Source organism: Strix aluco, chromosome Z (assembly GCF_031877795.1).
Source record: "Strix aluco isolate bStrAlu1 chromosome Z, bStrAlu1.hap1, whole genome shotgun sequence".
Lineage (NCBI taxonomy): Eukaryota > Metazoa > Chordata > Aves > Strigiformes > Strigidae > Strix > Strix aluco.
This window is the reverse complement of record NC_133971.1, coordinates 88,148,276-88,168,684: the sequence shown is the minus strand read 5'-3', so window position 1 is coordinate 88,168,684 and position 20,409 is coordinate 88,148,276. Positions and strand designations below refer to the sequence as shown.

At 42.8% G+C, this 20,409-nt stretch overlaps 1 protein-coding gene across 9 annotated transcripts in view; it reads left to right on the top strand.

The window, feature by feature from the left end:
* Positions 1-17,807: 17,807 nt before the first annotated feature.
* The window catches only part of CELF4 (CUGBP Elav-like family member 4), a 720,508-nt gene continuing 717,906 nt past the window's right edge, over positions 17,808-20,409 (top strand). For 5 of the 9 annotated variants that reach the window (XM_074811972.1, XM_074811971.1, XM_074811969.1 and 2 more), the window contains exon 1: positions 17,811-18,271. In XM_074811972.1, the coding sequence (XP_074668073.1) occupies positions 17,992-18,271 (280 nt within the window). In that variant the 5' untranslated portion in view covers positions 17,811-17,991. Of the gene's footprint in view, positions 18,272-20,409 lie in introns of all 9 variants that reach the window. The other 4 variants (XM_074811977.1, XM_074811975.1, XM_074811973.1 and 1 more) reach the window with 2 other exon arrangements.

Here is a 20,409-nt window from a genome sequence, read left to right as displayed (position 1 = left end):
ACCTTAGATCTGAATCACTGACTAGGTCTTTCTCTTTCTCTCCACTGACTTTACAGGAGCTTAGAACAAATAACCTATTAATTTAAATTTCTTAAGACTGACAACCATCTGAGATGAGGGGGATGTTCAGAGGTTAGAGCAATGAGGGCCATAGATACACCTACAGGGAGATTAAGATGATGAATGACATGTTCAGGAAACATCGGTAAGGAGCACCTCCATGGCATTTCCAGGGATGATGTAGATTTTTCTACATGGTATCTTTGCTACACATTAACAGAGCTGCAAGATGACCTATAGTTTCACCAGCAAAGTAAAACCTGCTCAGGGACAAAACTATGTCCAAGCACACACAGAGCAGCCACCAGTCTAAGAACAGAGGTATAGAACCTTCTTTTCAGGTTAGTTGGGAAATGTCACTGCTCTAATACTCCATAAAAAAACCCACAGGAAATGTAATGTATTGTTACCCAATTCATCTTTTACCTGTCCTTATTCCTAGCTAAACTTACAACTAAACAAACTGTTTAGGTGAAACTGAAAGCTGAAAGAAGAGGGGAAACAGAACAGCAAAGGTACCTTTGAGGCTTGACACACTTTCCAAGGTAGCCACAATATTCTCTCAGCAGAAGTCTTCAACTGGGTGTTTCTACATCTAATAGTTTCTCTTTTTACTCCTAAATGGCTTTCACTAGTGTCACCCTTGAGGCCAAATTTATTTACATGTGTTAAACACTTTGAGCAAAATTCAGTTCTTTCAACATAGACATTCACTCTCATGGAAGGAGCTGTGAGACATCTCACTCTGTCCTGAAAGTCCTGTGTCGTATCTATCTACCGCAAGCACATGTCTTAGCTTTGTAGGGAATATGACAGATCACTGCACCCCATCCCTAGGTACATATTTGCTATGGGTTCAACAGAAAATGGTCAACAGTTCCTGGAGGTGACTCACATCTCCAGTAGGCTGAATTGCCTTCTGCAGATGTCCATCCTTCTGCCTCAACTTTATATATCCTTATTCTTGGTTTCCCCACTTAACTGGGTTTAGTCTGGACCTGAGTGCCTCCCAGTCCTCTATGTATTTATCCTACCAACGTTCCTGTGAAGGAAAGACATGCTATAGTTCTTTCCTGACATGTGGGTGACAGAAACAGTCATGCAGAGAGTTCGTGCTTGAGGAGGAACTTGACTCTCCATTTCCTAGACCGTAGCTGTTGAATTGTCCCCTCTTATATTGTTAGAATTGGTTGCCTTCACAACAACCAAAGGTTTAAAACAAGTATTATTATGAATTTGATTCTTCTGCATTCATTTAGTTTAACACTGTAGCTTATTTGTAACTTTTTTTTTTTAATGCATCTTTGTCAGGTCCCTCATATTTCTTTGGCATATCTTGATTCAGTTATGACATTAGGGGAAAAAAAAAAAAAAAAAAAAAAAAGACAGAGAGACAAGAGCCCAACATTTTTGCTGATTATTTCAACTCCCACTGTGCAGCAGATGACTGAGAAATCCTAAAGATGAGTCAGAGGGTGAAATAGGAAGAGTGGAGAGATTGTCTTAAATTAATAGGGACACTGAAAAAATATCTGAAAAAAAAAACAAAAAATAAATATATTCACATTTTTAGATAAGTTGTCTTTAAAGGTTTTCTCAGTAAAAACATCAGTATATTTTAATGTGGAAGAGAAAAATATGTTAGAGATCTTTTGATGAATTTGAGCCAAAAATCGAAGAAAGAATTCAACAACTAAAGTGAGAAATTTACATTATAAGGTATCAAAACTCAGGTTTAATTATGGCGTTGCCAGTAATGCAACCTGAGAATAATGCTTAGTTCAAGACCTGCAAGAGAAACCCAAGGGACTCAGAAAATGGGAATGAGTCAGTAGACCTGTTTCCTTTTCCACTTCATGCCAGTTACCAAGCAGGGCTCTGCTGAGGTCATGAAGGATATTGTGATCTTACAGATGCCTTCCTTCAAACAAGATATCAAATTCAGTCCTGCCTACTGATAGTTATTGAAGATGCCACAGCCTGTCTTACCCAAAGTCCAATCAGAATAATCACATTGACACTCCATGTATTGATGCTGCATTATCAGTGAAGAAGAGATCTTTCCTTCGCTTTCAGATCTAAAACCTTGCCTGGTTGCTAGTTGTTGCTAAACAGACACTGTTCTCAACAATCTCTAGCCTCTTAGGACCACAGTTTTACATCTCATCTGAGAAAGACATGTCCAACATTGCACTGTCATCTAACACATTTCTGGGCTATAGATTCAACAGACTGCTGAAGACATTTTCCAAAGGGCCTGGCATGTGAAAGGTGGTTGTTTTGCATACAAAATTCAAACATTTCAAGATGTTCCTTTTAGATAACAAGAAGCAATAATTTAGTACAAAGTTTTAGTCCAGGTTCAGATACACATAACAGTGGATGAGGGTAGATGAGAAATATTGTATTATTTATGGGAAATAAGGATAGTGTGAAGTTTGCCAAAATGCTCTCTGCCAAGAGAGTGTTTCTCATCAGTGAGTACCTGGAAGAGTCTGGGAGAGGTTAGGAAGTGGACAAGTATAGAAACACACTGCTGCTAGTTGTGGGAGTGAAGGAATTTGTTGCCTATTTAGTGTGATGTTATGGAGTAAAGTATCAGAGATCTTACTCCCAGGTGATTGTTTGTTGCATGGCTTGAGTGGAGTAATTTATCCTACCTAGCCTCTGAGAAGAAACACTGTCCTGAGCTGTTTTGCATGGATGTTTTCAAAGTCTTCTTTGTCACACGCTTTGATTTTTTGAATTATCCACTACAAAGAGGACAGGAGCACCTTTGCCTTTGCCTGTTACTGGATTCAAAAGAGTTTTGCTTGGGTGGGGGCTGGTAAGATAAGCTGATAAAAAGGCTAGATAACTAGATTAGGGCAAATAGGATATAGCTGATAATGACAGTGAGTGAGAAGGCTGGCAACTGGTCAGGGATAACAGGATTTATTGGGGAAGTCAAATGTGAATTGAAATGGTTTTTGGCTACCAAATGAGCTAAAACAATGAAAGAAAGGACACCAAACTGTGTCTTCAGACAACTGAACTCCTGGGCCCAAGATTTTAGAAGAGAGGAGAAAGAGAAGAAGGAATGATTGTAAACAGACTTAGCAAAACAGAGAAAAATGAAAGAAAAAAATCAAACCAAAACCCACATATACCTTAGCAGAGGAGCAGAAAGATGAGATGAAATGATGAATGCTAAGCAGGAAAGGGAGAAGAAAGCAAATCTTTTTGCTTGGGTTTGAGGCCAGACTGTGGGAAACAGGTAAACACTGTATTGCTTAAACTTGAGCTGGCCATGCTTCATTATCTGCATTTTTTCTCGACCATAGTCATGCTGAAAGTAAGGGATGTGTATGAGAATACTATTCATGTATTCATTTAACAGGAAACCCAGAGAATAAAATCTAGCTTTCTTCTTCAGCTCTGCAGAAGTGATTTTTCCTTGAGAGTCACCTGAGTCCACTGGTTCTGAAGCAAGAACAGCTGATGTCATCTTCCTTAGCACAGAGAGAAGATGGCAAGCTGCAACATGTGCTTTGTATGTGTTTATCATTTTGTAGCTTGAGAAAGGAAAAGTTTGTTTTCTTAAAGACAGCTTTACAGAGGTAAGTCTTGCTTGTTTCTTCTTCCAGAGGTGCAATACAGTGTGGTGGTATTGTTCTTATAATGAGGATGATTTAAGAATAGGAATAAGGTGAGTTGGAGTAGGAAGCAGATAAATATTTTTATTAAAGCATCAATATTTATAAGGAAAACAAAACAAAATAAAACCCTAACAATAGATGCTTCCTCACCCATCAGATTTCTTCAAGGCCTTCTTCAAGCTCATGCAACTGAGCATTTAGGTTTGGGTTTTAGTGGTTCGTTTGTGTTTTTTCTCCAGCTGCATCTGTTGATCTAATGTAACTTCCTCTGGTTCTAGTGTTACAGGGAAGACCACAAAACTGAAATCCAAAATGAGCCACCATGTTCAGAGGGAGATTTTTCATACTCCATGTGGGGTGTATAGGATCACACTCTGGAGACAATCAGTGATATTCCATGGGCAAGTATTTGGCCTTGAAAAAGACAGTGGTTTTCTATTAAGTTTCCGTGAAAGATTCTGTGTGTGGGAGTGAGGTAAGGGAGAAATAATGTTATTCCAATTTTAGAGTTCATGATACACAAAGCAAAGTGGCCCACAGCCACGCCAGAGATTGGAACTAAAGAGTCAGTCCAAATCATCAGAATCCAGGTGTGAGACAACTGGCTGTATTGCCTCGTCCTTTTACTGAGACTGTTTCTCTGGCATCTCTCACCAGTGATAAATGCACAAGGAGAAGGATAATAAAGAGCCTAAGTGGATGGAAATAATGGAGACTTGTGAGGTTTTGTTCAGTTATAACAATCTCACATGTTTATTAATAGAAGGTCATCATGTATAAATATATAATTTTAGCTGGATATGGGCAGCATCTCTTTAATTATCTGAAGAAAGAGGGTACTCATTATGTAGATAGTATAGGAACATCATTCAGCAGAAAAGCAATAGAAAATTTCAAGCAAAGAAAGGCATGAACTGGTATTTTTTTTTCTCCTGTCTCTTGCTTTTCATTATGAGTCATTTCTACAGATTCTGTGTGTGTGTGTATGTGTAAGCACGTATATATTTTTACACATAAAAACATAATATCTGTATGACTTTTATAGAACCATGTGTGTGCTTCCTCTGTAACTCTAAAGGCAGGCAGGAGCTGTAAATTCTGAAAAAAAGAAGTGAAATGAATGCAGAGCTGACCCGACTCAGTGTGCAGTGACTGAGGGTAGAATAGAATTTGGTTTCACAAATTGAACTTCCTTTCACAGCCAATGTGTCCCAAAGTGCTTTACATACAGTACAATGAGAGTGATGCCGGGAGTGAAGGCAAACACAGCAGTCATTGTAGGCACAAAAATAGCTCACATGTAGCCTTCTATATTAGAATCTGTTTCAGCAGGAGAATGCTGGCCTTGGGAATGTTATTAACTCTATACTCATCTGCTTCCTTGTTGCCAGGGGACTCTAACTTCCCCCTGGACAGCCTCTGAGAGGATGGTTTCAAGAGTGTCATACCTTCCGTCCTCTTTAAAAACCCCTGTTATTATCATGTCCAAGCCCTTATACTAGACAATACATTTCTGAACGTATTGGTCTTTTCCTCCATCTTGGACCTTGGCTGATTGAGTGTGTACTGGATCCAATACTGTTCTTCAATCAGAAAACTGGATAAGGGCCAACAATAACATTACATTCAACCCTTTGCATTCATGGTATCTACAAGTATTGAGTCTTATTGCAGAAGAATGTTTCATTATTGCTAAGATTCCCAGGCACCTCAGTCCATCATCATGCAAATTATCTCCCAGGAAATTATTGTGTCCAGGGAAACTGCTTTGTGTCATATGATATTTATGCACTACAATGACCTTTCCTCCGGGCACTCACGGACCACTTATGAACTTAGGACTGAAGTTTTCACACCCAGTTTTAGGAATTCACTTGAGTTAGTGACCAGTTGTGAGTCTTGCCACGTTACACTCTTTGTTTGTTGAACAAATGCATCTCCACCAGCTAATTTTGACTAGTCAGGAATGAAAACATCATCCAGAGATTCAGTTGGAAGTTCACCTCCTCTTTTCTTGGGTCTTGTATAAGGATAATCTAAATTTGTCAATATTAAAACCACAGAATGACTCTTCATTACTGAGTCCATTACTCAGTACAAATGGGAAACTGGAGGCCAGCACACATACATGCTGTCCCTACTAAGAGCAGCATTAGACTCAGGAATGAAACTCAGTTTTTATCATTCACATCCCTCACTTGCAGCACAATGCAGATGTGGGGAACCTTGGAAAGTCTACTGAGTGCCTTAGGGCTCAGATTAGGCCAACATATATAAAGACTGTGTCCGAACTGACCAGCAAATACTTTTTTGTTTGTTTGTTTTTGTTAAATCATCATTTTTCTAATCCCCTGATTGCCCAAACCAGAGTGATCTGAAAAAAGCACTCAATAGTTCCCACCCAGACTGCATGTCTGTCTTTTCTTTCCATGGAAACCATGGCACAGAAGCCTTGATACAGTCCTGAATCTCATCCTGATATGAGCTCAGGGACACAGAAGTACTGTTGGGTCTACAAGCTGTTCTGTACTCAGTTAAGTTTGGGAAATAATACTGCTCAGCCTGGCCCCAGCTCACAGGTAAATCCATTGCTAATAGAGTGCCTTCCAGTTTACACAAGCTTAAGTACAAAAAGAATATGATCCTACTAATGTCACAGTAGAAATTTAAATGGTTGACAGCTGTATGTTGCAGAAATGTCGCAGAATATTAAGGTTAATATTAGGGTGCATGTTGAGATTATTCAGCTGATGAATTGGTTTATCAGAAGGCACGCTGCCCTCCCAAGCTCACCTGACATTATTGAGTTCTGATTTTCAAACCTTCAATATTCTCTATTTCAAGTATAGCAAAATCAATGTGATATGATAACTGGGGATGATCTGGTATATAATCTGCTGCTGACCAAGTTGAGTGTTTTGAAAAAAGGGAAAGGGGGTATGACAGTTGAAATAATTCTTTAAAAATGTATACTTATATATTTGAAGTGTATATCTGAGAGGTAATACTAAAGAATTCCTTGCAACTTTCAATGCTTAGAAACACTTGAGATGAATCTGAGTGTTTTGAAACTGAAGTGCATGCTGGGGTATATGGTGGCTTTGGTCTTATGTACTTAGGCAGAGGTTTCCCCCTCACACAGTTTTTATTTTCATAAAAAATAGAATAGAGGAATTGACCAACAGCAAGGTTTCTTGAATAGTTTGGCATGAAAGAGCATACCCTTACCCAATATAGTCAAATATATGTCATACTAATCATTGAGACAGAATCCACATTTGCTTGAGAAAGCTCTTCTTTTCAGATTAAAAAACTGAAGTTTTCTGGGATGGGCTGTGAAACCTGATCTAGGTTTTCTGTAAAGTTCAGGAGAGGTAAAGATAGAGGGAGCTGATGGCCTTTGGACAGCAGCTCTTGCTCTCTTGGGAAGCAAATTCCCTCCAGATTACAGTCACCAAAAACTGTATCTACATATTCAGTTAAGCACAAACTCCTGTATGTTCTGAAACCCAGATCAGTCCACTTTCTGTAATGGAAACTCACAAGCCACCAGCAAGGCTTTTGCCTTAAATAGTCCTCTTGACATGACTGTGGAAGACAACCAATCTTTCAGGTTCTTACGGGTTGATTGGACTGCATGTCAGTAGGACAAACATGCTTGAGCCTGAGGCTCACAGGCCATCTAGAGTTACAGAAGTCCAACTGATTCAGCTGTGCGGGTGGAAAAAAAATCACCTAGAGATAGACATCTCTTTGATAAAAATATTCCATTTCATAACAACTGAACCCCAAAAATACTGAATATGTTGATATGTGCAGGGCCATAATCTCATTCCATAACCTTTTTCAGCCACGTAAAATCTGTAAGCTAGCTGATTTCCCCATGGCCTGATCCTGGTTCTTCAAGGGGGTAGAAGTCTCTCTCAGGTGCATTGTTAACGAAGCCTCTCTCCCCACTGATTTCATATGCAATAGTAATAACACACATGGCTGCCATTTGCTATGAATTTCTCCCTTTGATGAAAGACTGGTATAGCCTCACCTTCACATGCCACACTGTGGGGTCTTGGTTCTGTTCAAGTTGTGTTGCAGGTAAACAGACACTGTACACCCCTTTGATTTGTCAGTTGGACATTTCCTACAGTTAAAACCAAGAAGAAAGATAATATTTCCTTTCCTCTGCACAGACTGGGAAGAAGACCAGGTCTTTTTTGTTCAAAATCAATTGCCCCTGGAAAGCAAGGTCTGATTCTGTCAGTCTGGGACTAAGCAGGGCTCTCCTAGGTCTCCTCTTAGTGCCTTTCTGGCTGTGCACCAGCAGAAGCACAGCATGAGCCAATGCATGGAAGCAGAACTACAGGATAGGAGGTCTCCTGTTCTGACTGAGTTTTCAACTGATCCTACTTTGGATACCAATATTTCATTTGACTTTTTCCACGTGCTTGAGATGACTTGTGGTTTATATTGATGGGAGATCTTCCAGTCAGTCCAGTGGGAGGAAGTTTAAACTTATATTTAAACCTGCCCTATGATTTCACACTAAAAAGCTGACTTCCAACTGTATGTGAAACTAATACTGGCATATCCTAAGTTTCAATGTTAAAATATGTATGTAAATGCATGTACAAGTTTCTCTGTTCATCTTATGTACTTTTATTTTGGTGTAGATAAATTCACAAAGACCATGACATGTTTACATTCATTGCATTGTTTCCTGTCACAACATAATAGCTAACAGTGATAGAAGGTTTCCATGAGGAGACACTATGGGTGGAGCTGGAACATTTTGTCAGTCTCCTAGATGAATTTGAAGACTGTGGAAGTATGGCAAGATTCAGAGATCTCTTATTCCGTTATGGACTCTAGAAGAGTCTACACCTTTTCTGCCATTTCTCCTCATGCTTGACCTCTTTGACTTTATGCTTTTACTGCTCCAAACTGTTGCATCTATTTTCCTTAAGTGCCTGTTCAGAGCTTCCTCAGAAAGGCCTCAGTTTCCTTACCTACCCAGTTCTTTTCTGATAACTTCTGCATTTCTTATCCCAACCCATTTCCTCACCAAGACTTTTCTCATTCTTCAAGGAAACTGTAGCTCTTTTGCCTTCTCCTGTCTTCCCTGTGAGTTACAGTTTTCTCTTCACCACTGCATTCCCTCTCAATTTCTCGCCCTCCCTCTTTTCCAGTCCCTCTTTTGACATTCTCTAAGCATTTTTCTCATCTGCTGCCTCCTAGAGATCTGGCATTTCTGCTTTCTGAATTCAAATCTACCATTTCCTCTTCAGCTAAAGGTCTGGAGGGATGAACAGCCCTCTATAACACCTATCTTTCAGCATCAACTACAGAGGTAACTGGGGCTCCTAAATTAAATGGATACATGCAGAAAGCACAAAGGATGAAAAATTGTCTGTTCTAATTTCAGGTCCAGCAGAACCCACCAGCTGGAAATACAGAAAAAGACCTCTTCACCCTCCTGTTACAGTCAATGGAACAAATGGAGTCTGAATCTTTGTATTACACTGCCACTTGTACTATAACTATTACTTTAATATCACAGGGAGGTACATGCAATGCACAGTTTTCCTGAGATGCTGGAAGGGTGTCCGAAACAAAACCGGCTCCCAGGTGGAAAAGTTGTTCTGAAGTGACCACGACCCATGCTTTCCTAGAGAATACACACTTGTGTGCACACACAGCACCCAGACGATCTCTTGTATTTGTTCCATAAACTTATTAATGTTAGGTTGGCTAAACAGTTAACTAACACCGTGAGCAGTGTCTCCCTTTGCTGTTGAAGCCCTGGACAATTTGTATAACCTTGCTTATTTCCTTTACAGCCTCCATCTGCATGTCTGGCCTTTAGAAGACAGCCCATGGTATAGGTGATTTACTATCCTGGACAGAAACAGACAAAAATAATAAGAAATAGAAGTTTAAAAAGGTATAAGACCAGATCTAAAGTTTATTACGTTCATAAATTCTAGGATGGATTTAGAAAATTGACCATTAAGGAAACTGAGCATAATTTGCAACACCAGTAACAAATAATGGAGGTAGAGATATCATCTATCAGACAGCAAAGAACTGATAGATTTGTGGATATATAGATAGACAGACAGAGAAAGAGAGAAATAGACAGAGAGACAGAGAGAGACAATACAGAATAAAGTGGAAAATTACTTTGTTTAAGGATACTATGAAAGTCTACCAGGAAGATGATGAGGAGTATTTTTGCACATTTAGCTGTAGAATACCCTCCTTATCCGTCTACAGTATTTGCATACATGTGTACGTGTGGATGCGCACATACATGCATGCACACACACCACACACACACGCGCTGTCAACACTCGGTCATTTGCCATGCCTCTGCATTAGCATGAAGTGCGTGAAATTAGCAGCATTGGTACTGGACCCTGACTGACTTTCCCTCCGGCTACTTGGAGAATAAAACAGGAGCAAGAATGGGTTTTGTAAAACAAGTATTCATTCATGCAAACAAATCCAATATTGAGACTGTGCCTACAACATACATTGTTCAAAGTGAGACTGGGCATAGCTTCAGAAGTAAAGCATGCCACAGGATATCAGCGTGTTCTGAAGCTGAGCAGTGACTTTGTCATTGTTTCCCCTGAGGCTATAAAGCTCCACTTGAAAAGTGACCACTGACTTGGGATGCTAACGTCACACACCTAATCTCTACACTTGGTTCTCTCTAAAGTCCAGCAAGCAGCCTGGTGCCCAAATAAGAATTAGCTGCTTAAAGTCCTCTTCACAGTTGGGCCTGATTTTCAAGAGTATGCACTGACTGTAACTGTAGTTCTGCAAAGAAAACTCTCCCAAAAAGATGGCTTAAAATCCACCTTTAACCTAAATTAAGTTAGAGTCCCCAAATCCCAAACTGGAGATACAAAAAAAAAAAAAAAAAAAGATAAAAAGGAGCAATTTTTTTTTTCCCTTACAGGTCTTTGCCTCATGTTCATCATCTTAATTGATAAATATAATTGTGAACACACATATCACACACATATATGCAAGCACACACACACACATGCACACAGGCCCTAATTAAAAGGGAATTATTCTGGTTGCAAAGACAAGCACTTAAATATTAAGAGCCCCCAGAATTGAGGTTACATGCACAACTCGGATTTTCCTTTGTTGTACAGATGCATTCTAATTCAGCCTTTAATTACATGATCACTCACAGAATAGATGGCATGTGCAGTGCCGTTTGTTGACTGCAGAGGACCGGGGGATTCTGCCTCCCATTTCAAGCACATAGGAGAGCAGGCTTTTCGGGTCAAATACTCTCCTCCAGACAAGACCTCTTGTTCTTTTAACTCATCCTTGTCTCAGATCCACCTGTTATCCCGCTGTATTCCCCCTCCCAGTTCCAGTTCCATATCCAGTTTCACTTTTTGGCTCTTTCTTAATCTCTTTTTCTTGACTTAGCTTTCCAGTGCCCTATCCCTAAATTTACCAGCCCCCATGAGCTCTTAGATCCTCTATACTTTCCCACAGTTTATTTTCCAACATTTTCTTACATTGTATTCTGTGTATTAATCCCTCCCTTTTCCCTGTTAGACCGTTCCCCATTAGATTTATTTCCCCTCCCATTTCTCTCCATTTTGCCAGATCCTTCCTACTGAGAAGCAGACTGCTGCATCTTGGCACAACATTTCCTCCCAAGCTCTCCATGGCTAGCTGGGTCATTGCAAATAAATAGCTGGAGAAATCTTTAACCCTGGGTCCAAATGACATGGCACTGCACACCCATGTGGCTAGTTTCTTTTCCCAAAAAAACACATTGCCCTTGTCTGTAGTGACTATTGGAAACACCGTATTGGTCTGCAATAATCTCCAAAAGGCACCCAGAAGGTGCCTGGGAGGTTGATATGGGCCAAACTCATACCGAAGTCTGTGCTAAGATTAAGGCAATTAATGAATTTCTTAAACCTATGCTCTGAACCTAGTTCATTTGCTAGTAGAGATACTACCTTTGAGTCTGAACCCCAGTCCGTTCCCCATTTGTGTCTCTTCTCAATCCAACCCAGTGTACTCCAACCTATGTCTTTCCAGCTTTTCTGAAATCCCCAGCTGTCTCTTTTTAGGTTCTGCTCTAGTCTCACTGTTGGATCTCCCTGTCAGTCCCCGAAAGCACAGGGAAGACACTTCCTGCTTTTGTTTCACATATCCAGACTCCAATTTTTCCTGGCCTGTCCCAGCCCAGTGCTGCAATGACAGGAATAACTCTTGTCTCTGCTGGAGCATACCCGATGAGAGGCAAGTCACTGGGGAATCTGGTTTTGGAAATCTGCATCTCTAGTGAGTGTGTGAGAACTGCTGTTTTCCCAAAGCTTTTAATTGGCCACTTTGGGGCAGATTTTCCCCGAGATAGCAAAAAGACTTAAGAAAGAGCTTCACCTCCTGTCAGCTCTTAGTATCATGTTGTAAAGTATGGGGATGGGAGAGCTTTACAAAGAATCTCATTTGACTCAGTTCAAACCAGCAAAGTTCTCCTCTGGGTTGTTCTCAGGGACAGACAAATAGCTCCGGCTGAAATTTTCCAGAAATAATTAAAGAATTTGAAAGGAATTCAGGCACCCAACTTAAGAGTTTCTGCCAAAACATGTGCAGTTTATCAAAGCTGAACAGGATTTTATTATAGGAAGTCTCAGGCAACCTTTGTAATTGGTGATGCTACCAGATCCTATTAAACTGAAATCTCCCTTCCTCACAGGGGCGCTGTGAGCATTAATTTGTTAATGATTGCACAATGATTTGATGATGAAAAGGACCATATTAACATGAAGCATTATTGTCCCTACAATACAAGCTTGCCTGCTTTCATTACTCATTATGTACAGGGACATACATATTATGGAAAAGGGATGGTGAGATAATAAACCTGATATTCTTTTCAAAGGACTGATACAACATATTTACTGTGTTCATAGCATGGGTAATAGGAATATTCTGGAGACCTCTGTTTAAATAGCAGAATCCGCTGAGTGGGATGTAATGATGTGTATGTATGTGTCTGCACAAACCCTGTGTCTAAACATACATGCGAACACATGCATACACAGTCCCTTCTATTTTTCTGTCCTTTATTAACCCCTGGTTTCTATGCAGCCTTCATTTTACCACCTGAAACTCACCAGTGTTACTTTAATAACAAAAGACCTCCATAAACAAAGCTCCCTTTTTATTACAGTGATACCTTTTGTTGCCTACATTGACTACAATCCTGTACTAAGCTCCTTTGGATGCAAATAGTTTTTCATTTCTCTCCTCAATCAACCTTCTTGATTCTAACTAAGACAGAGAGGGAAAAAAAAAAAAAAAAAAGAGAAAAACAAAAACAAAAACAACCCACACTGATTCATGCATTAATTCAGGGACCAATCTTGCAAATGTTCACATGAGTAATCCTTCCTCAGATGAATAATCCCTCTGACCACAGCGGACTGATTAACAACAATGCAGATTAAGGTTTTCAGGATCGGGCCCATCCCCTCATGCTTGGGTTCTCACCCGAAGTTTAGTGGATGATGGTCCCTCTCCTTTTGTTAGATGTATTAGAGACCGACATGCGGCTCTCAATTATTTTATTAGATTACATAGCTAATAGGCCCTGATCCTGTCAGAGCTCCCTAGAAAGCCCAACAAACTGAAGGAAACAATCCCAGCTGAATTAGAAGACTTGGCAGGAGCGGGCCCTTTAATAGTAGCTGAGAGATGTATTTTTGAACTGTGATCAGAACGAGTATCTTTGCTATTAACAGTCTCATGTTTTATTTGGAAAAATCTCAATAAAATATACTAGCAAAGAATCTAGGAGTATATGGGCTGGTATAGCTACCTAGATCTAAAGAAGGATAAATTACTATTTAAAAATAAAATTCACTCATACTGTTTATTTATTTGGAACAAAACTTGCCTGCTATTTATTTTATCTATTTAAAAAACAAAATTCACGCATATTGTTTATTTATTTGGAACAAAACTTTTCTGCAATTTATTTTGTATCAGTCAGTGGATGATGGTTCTGTGTGCTATGGGTCCAGGGTTTTGAAGTTCAGCAGAAGAATCCCCCTCCAGCAACCTTTCGGCCTATTCCTGCCTTTCTTCTTTACTTGCTCGTTTCCTGGAGAATGAAGATAGTCGGGACTGATGTATCACTATGCCCCCCTTCTCTGCAACAAACGGTGTTCATTAAAAACTTGCTGCTAGCAAGGGCCTGATCCAGCCCTCCTGGAAGTCACTGGAAAGCTGTCTATTGACGTCATGGGGACGAGGAGCATACTAATGCATGCAAGTACCTTTACTAATGCGGGCAGTCCTGTTAACAACACCGAAGTTGTTCACAGGATTAACAGCAATCAATCAAGCCCTTTGAAAGGCACATTAAAAGCCAAAGCCTGGTCTGCAAACCGTTTCTCACACGAGGTGTGTGTATATACCTGTGGCTGGTCCCCCTGTATCTCTCTGCTCCCAGCCTGGCAATGTCAGTGCATTTTTCCAGCTGTGCTGATTTGGGGTAGCATTTCTTCTGAGGAGGTAAAAATTGCTGGCAATCTACCCCAAAATAAATAGTGTTCCCAAAAAAGACACTAACCAGAGGAGCAGGAGCAAATGGGGTTGTAAATGGGCTTGGAGGGGGTTTCTTTTTTCCTGCAAGTAGACACATAAAAAAGAAAAAGGGGAAAAAAATTAAAGTGCTTTATTTTGGTTCCAAGCAGATAAATAATTTTTACTCTCTGGGAGAAACTGGAGCCTGTTACAAAAGACCTTATTCTTACAAAATTCCTGTGGACTCCCCTGCTTATGGATTGCTGAACTGGACCCACTGTGATTATACTGGGAACATTTCTCACTTGGGAACTGTTCAGCAAAGGCTGGTTTATAGATAACAATTTCACTCCTCCTTTGCCTGTATCTGTTTAAAATCCAGTACAGCCCCTTGTACATGTGTAAAGGTGCTTATGGGGTACAGCTTATTTCCATCCACAGCAGCAGCTGTGTTCATCTCAGAGCCCTTGTAGCAATATTTGTGTCCGTATTATTTCATCCTGCCACCCCTCACAGCTGTGCCTGTGCACCAGGGGGCTGTACTTGAACAGCATCCATTTCTAAATGACTATACTTACGGCTCTGTGAAAACGGGGCGTGGACCAGCTCAAAGTTTTAAAAAATATATACTGTTATAAAAGTGACACCCTCGCTGAGCAACAAAACAGCTCTTTTCACTGCCCTGTTCTTTTAATTGGCTTTCATTTGGGATAAGACGTGATTGCAGGCAGAGTGGCCTGCTCATGGACAAGGTGTTAACAGAGCTATCCCTTGGATGGATCAGTGCCGGGTGCTGTTTCACTTTTCACTATAGTGGATATTTCTTCTTTTAAAAAGGTTTAACAAGTCTTCTTTCAGACAGCCTTCCTAGCTTTATCACAGGTGCGGCTTTAAGGTTCAGAAAGAGCAGATATTAAGATTTTTTTAATGTCCTGGTTCAAGGTGTGTGTGTGTGTGGGGGGGGTGCTGGAAGATTTTGTTTCATGCGGGTTTTGTTGTTGTTGTCATTCTTTTATCACAGTCCAAGGCACAAGGCAGGATTTGAAAGCAGGTGAGTCACGGGGCTGGGAATTTGGGAGAGGGGCTGTCTTGAGGTTTTGACCCTCCCCGCAGCTCCTGGGCTGTCAGATCTCTGTGTCTTTAGCCTTTAAACGTTGTAAGTGCGCGCCCGGGAAGGGAAGACAGACAGATCCCCCCCTCAGACCCCAATAAATAGCATGTCTGGTCAGACAGCAGACAATGCGCGGTGCCTGCCACCAGCCCGGCATTAGGCGTCTGACAGCAGCTGCCTCCCCATTAGCGGCGAAAGATATTTAAAGAGCCGTAAAAAGGAGTGGGGGCTGCCGGCGGCTCGGGTCGGGTGTCGCCCCCAGGTGCGGGCCCCGGGGGAAGGGAAAGAGGAAGGGGGGAGGGGGGGGGCTGTCCGGCTCCGTCTCCGCCCCCCCCCCCCCCCCGCGCCCCCCCCTCCCCCCCGCGGGGACCCTCGGTCGCCCAGGGGAGGGGCGCAGCCCTGCCGCACCCCCCCTTCGCCCGTCCCGGATCCCCCCCCCAGGAGCGGGCCCTTCCGCGCTCGTCTCCTGTCAGGGGCGCTCGTTTAAGTCACGGGAGGACTGGCAGTCACAGGAGTAGTTGTAATAGCAGAGCCACCTGCATTGGGTTGGTTTTTTAAAAATTATTTTTTAAAGGGGAGGGGGTGGGGGCAGGTCGCCGCCTCGCTGCTCAGTTATTAAAACAAAAGCCAAGTAAAAGTGGAAACTGCTACAAAGGTGTTGTGGTTTTCCTCCTTTTCTGTTTGTTTGTTTTTTAAAACAGAAATAAAAATAAATTCCGGTCAATAAAACATGCAGGAACGTTGCAAATTTAAACTAATAACCTCCCTCCTCCACGGCTGCCCCTTCCGTTTACAGTCACACGTGTTACCGGCACCCTGCCCGGCGCTCCCGGGGGACAGGCGGCCGCGGCGGGGGGGTGGGGGGGGTCCCGCTCCCAGCCCGCCCCCCCCCCCCCCGGGGCCGCCGCCGCCGCCTCCGCCGCGGGGAGCAGCCGGCGGCGCCAGGAACAATGGCTGTGAGCCCCCGAGGAGCCTGGGGGGGGGGCCCGGGCCGGCCGGGGGGGCTGCGGGGGACGGGGGACGGGGGGGGGCGCTGTGAGCACCCCTGGGGCAGGGGAGATGTTCGGGCGGCGTGTGGCTGCAGCCTGACCGGAGCGCGGGGGGGTTCAGGGCAGGTAACTCTCAACGGCTGCTCCGAGCTGGTGTTTGTCCGAGCTTCATCCCCGCGCAGCTTGCTCGGGAACCGGGGGAAAGGGTGAAAAAAATGAAATAAAAGAATTGCTCAGAGCACACGCAGAGCCTTGTTTTGTTACTGTCCGGATTACTGTTATTATTATTTGGGGGACAAGGGGGAGTTGTGTCCTTAATCCGAGCCTCCCTGCCCTCCCCACCCCCAGATGCTATGAAAGGAGAGCTGATTTCATTTCCACCATACAGTACACTTTGTCTGGAGAGCATTGTTCGGACAAGCAACTCCCGATCCCTGATGACTACAAAATACGATTTATGTTTCCATCAGAGAGAGACAGAATATCCTGATGGCTTGAAAGTCGGGCAAGAAAATCTTATCTAATCAATCCCTTTCCAATACACACACACACACACACACACACACGCACACACACACCACACGGAGCTAGTATAGGAGATAACGCCCGCACTGACTGTACGTAAAATAAATATCGGCAGCATGAACATTAACAATAGTCATCTCGATATTTTTCGTCTCCCTCCAAAGAGCTACAGTAACACAGTTTGCGCCTTTCCTAGCTTGATGTCATCATCAACAGCATATTTTTTTAAAAAAGAGCTTAAAGAGCATGCATTTTTTTAGATGCAACAAGAACAGATATAGTAGAGAGAGCTTGTAACATCACAACCACAACAACAACAGCAAAAGCAACCTCTGAGCCCGAGGATTCGTCCGTATCTGAACTGCTTTTATTATCAATTGAGAAATCATAATAAGAGTAAATAATAAATAAGAGAGATCATCATAAAAGGAAGAAGTCAGAACACCTTGGGTTTGTTTTTTTTTCCCCTCTCAAATAAGAAGGCAGATTTCCCGATGATCACTGAAATTATAACGACAGCGATTGATCGGAGGGCTTGCAAAGGAAAAGGAAAGAAAAAAATCATCATCATTGGTCCTAAAAACGCAACCGTTCCCCTTTGCTCACTTGGCACAATAGAAATTGACTGTCTCTCAAAGAGCCATGCGCCTAGTGCTATTTATAGCCAGGGGCTGTGTTGGAAGATACCATTAAGCTTCTCCCGGGCAGACAGACAGGGGGGTGGTTGGATGGGAGGAGGGGGTTTAGCCAGAGCAGAGGCAAAAGCAATCCCCCACCCCCAGCCTCCCTTCCCCGCACACACACACATCCACACACTCACACCCCACCCCCTAGTCTGGCTGGGAATTTGAACCGATCCAGCCTGTTTAAACGGAAAGGACACAGATCTTCAATGTAAAAAAAAAATCAGATCAGACCCAGAGAGAGAGAGAGACGGAGAGGGAGGAGTGTGTGTGTGTGAGAGTGTGTGTGTGTGTGTGTGTGAAAGAGGGAGAGGGAGCGAGAGAGCGAGAGAGAGGGAGAGAGAGAGAGGGAGAGAGAGGGAGGGAGAGAGAAAAGAAGAGGGGGGAAAAAAGGAAAGAAGATTTTCTCTATGTATATAAAGATGGCCACGTTAGCAAACGGACAACCAGACAATACCAGCCTGAGTAGCAATCACAGCAACCCCAGCACCAACGGGCATATGAACGGATTAAACCATAGTCCCGGAAACCCATCCACCATCCCAATGAAGGACCACGATGCCATTAAGCTCTTTATTGGGCAGATCCCCCGTAACCTGGACGAGAAAGACCTCAAACCGCTCTTCGAGGAGTTCGGGAAGATCTATGAACTGACGGTGCTGAAGGACAGGTTCACTGGCATGCACAAAGGTGAGTTACCTCCTGAACTTTCCCGGGAGAGATCGGGAAAGGAAGGCAGGCTCCCGCTCCCTCTCTGGGTCTCTCTTTCTCTCTTTCCTTTCGACTTCATTTCATTTTATTTCATTTTTGGTTGGCCCGGGGGCGGAGGCGGCAGGCTGGGGGGGCAGGGAAAGAAATAATAGACCCTCCTGGAAAGAGAAGAGAGAGAGGCAGGGAAGAGAGTCAGCTCCGTTTGGTCTATTTATTAGCATTTTTCTTTCTTTCCCCTCTTTTTTTTTGGGGTGAGATGCAGCCACTTGCGGACGCCGGGGCGCCCAGGCGAGCGCAGGAGCGGGCGGCGGGGCTGGCGGGGAGCTGTCCGCGCGCTGGTGGTGCTGAAAAGAGGAAGAGGATTTCTTTATTTATCTTCGGGATCCGCACATTTTCCACCCAAGGGTGTGTGTGTCCGTGTGTCTGCCCGTGTTCCCAGCGCTGTCTTACAACTGTTGTATATCTGGCACCGGCGCCTTTTCTTTTCCTTTCTTTTTTTCTTTTTTTTTTTTTTTTTAATTTCTTTTTATTTTTACTGCTGTTACAATTATTATTTGTAGTCTGCTCCAAAGCTAGAGGCGGAGGAGAGTGAGTTGCTCCAGGGGGGTATTTCATTTTGGTTTTCTTCAGCGTGGGAACAGGGATATAAACAACAATAAAAAAGCCTATCTCAAGCGGGGCGGGGGGGGGGGGGGGGGGGTGCGTGTACAAAATCATGATGTGTGCAGGTGTTGGAGAGGGTGAGCCAGGAGGCACGGGTGGCAGTTTAGCTCCAGAGGGGAGAAGTCTCCGAGCAGGCATATTCCAAGCACTACTTTAATGTGCCCAAAGTCCATCCCGGGAACTTTTTAGGTTTTCTTTAAAGGCAGTGGAGACGTACTCCCCATGCGATGCTTCGCTCACTCCATCTCTGCCCGCTCCTTTCCCTGCTTAGCTTAGGTTCTCCGGAGGTGCATTTCAGATTAGATGATGCTACATTTTGGGAGTGGGGGAGGGTATGTGTAGTGGGGAAGAGATGCTCGGATCCTCGGGTAGGAAAGTAGGACTCACAGGGAGGAAGTTGAAGATAATTTGCATGGTAGCCCGCTTAGGATCAGGAGACACCCAGGAGCGAAGCAAGCCACTTTATTAACTCAGGTTCTGTATATGTGTGTGTGTGTGTGTGTTTATTTCATTAGATATGTAGTTATTAAAAAATAAAAAAAGAAAATAAAAAGATCAGATCAGAAGTGATTGGGGTGTGACTCCAGATTTAGTGCAGGAGGAGGAATGGTTTTGCGGGGGGCCATGGGGGGAGTGGAAGTTGCATCTGTTACAGAAGAGGTTCACTGGCAGTGTCTACTCAGCTGGTGAACTCCTGTCAGGGAAAGTCACTGGAAACGGCATTACTGGCTTCCCAGCTTTCCAGATGCCTTGGCGAGTTGTAAATCTTGAACTTAACGGCATGTTTAGCAGGCATCTCTTCCCCCTTCCCACTCACTCTCCTCTCTTCCACCCTCAGGAAATGCGAATGAAAATATAGCCTGATGGTGCAAAGTACCAGTTTCTCACAGGCTAGAGAAATTGTTCAAGGCTCAGAGGCTGGGGACTTAGTCCAAGTTCTAGGATATTTCTTCCTTCCTTTCTTGCCGGTCGCTCCAAACACCCTTCTCATATTTGCAGCGATCAGTGTAGCCCTTTCGAACCTTGCTTTCTCTTCAGACTAGCTCCTAGAAGCCACATCAAGGTCTGATGGGCATCATTTAAACGTGACATCCATACTGTAATAATTATTAATAATAACAGTAAAAATAATAGTAAGAAGCACAGGGAAGGAAAGGTCCTGAGAGGTTTTGTCTAATAGATGAAGCATAGTGAGAGTAGCCACTGAGCTCGTGTGTGCGCACATGTGTTTGCAAAAATTATCTAAGGTTTCGGTAAAATAAAAATAACATCAGTAAAAGCTACACTGAAGAGAACCACACAACATAGTGTAGAGGAAATCTCTGAGCTAACACCTCGATAAAGCATTTTTGTGGTGGGGGGAGGTTATCTTGATTTGTTGATGAGATTTTATCCTTTTGTTATATTCTATCTTAAACCTGTAATTAACCAATCTATGCGCTAACTTTAATGTC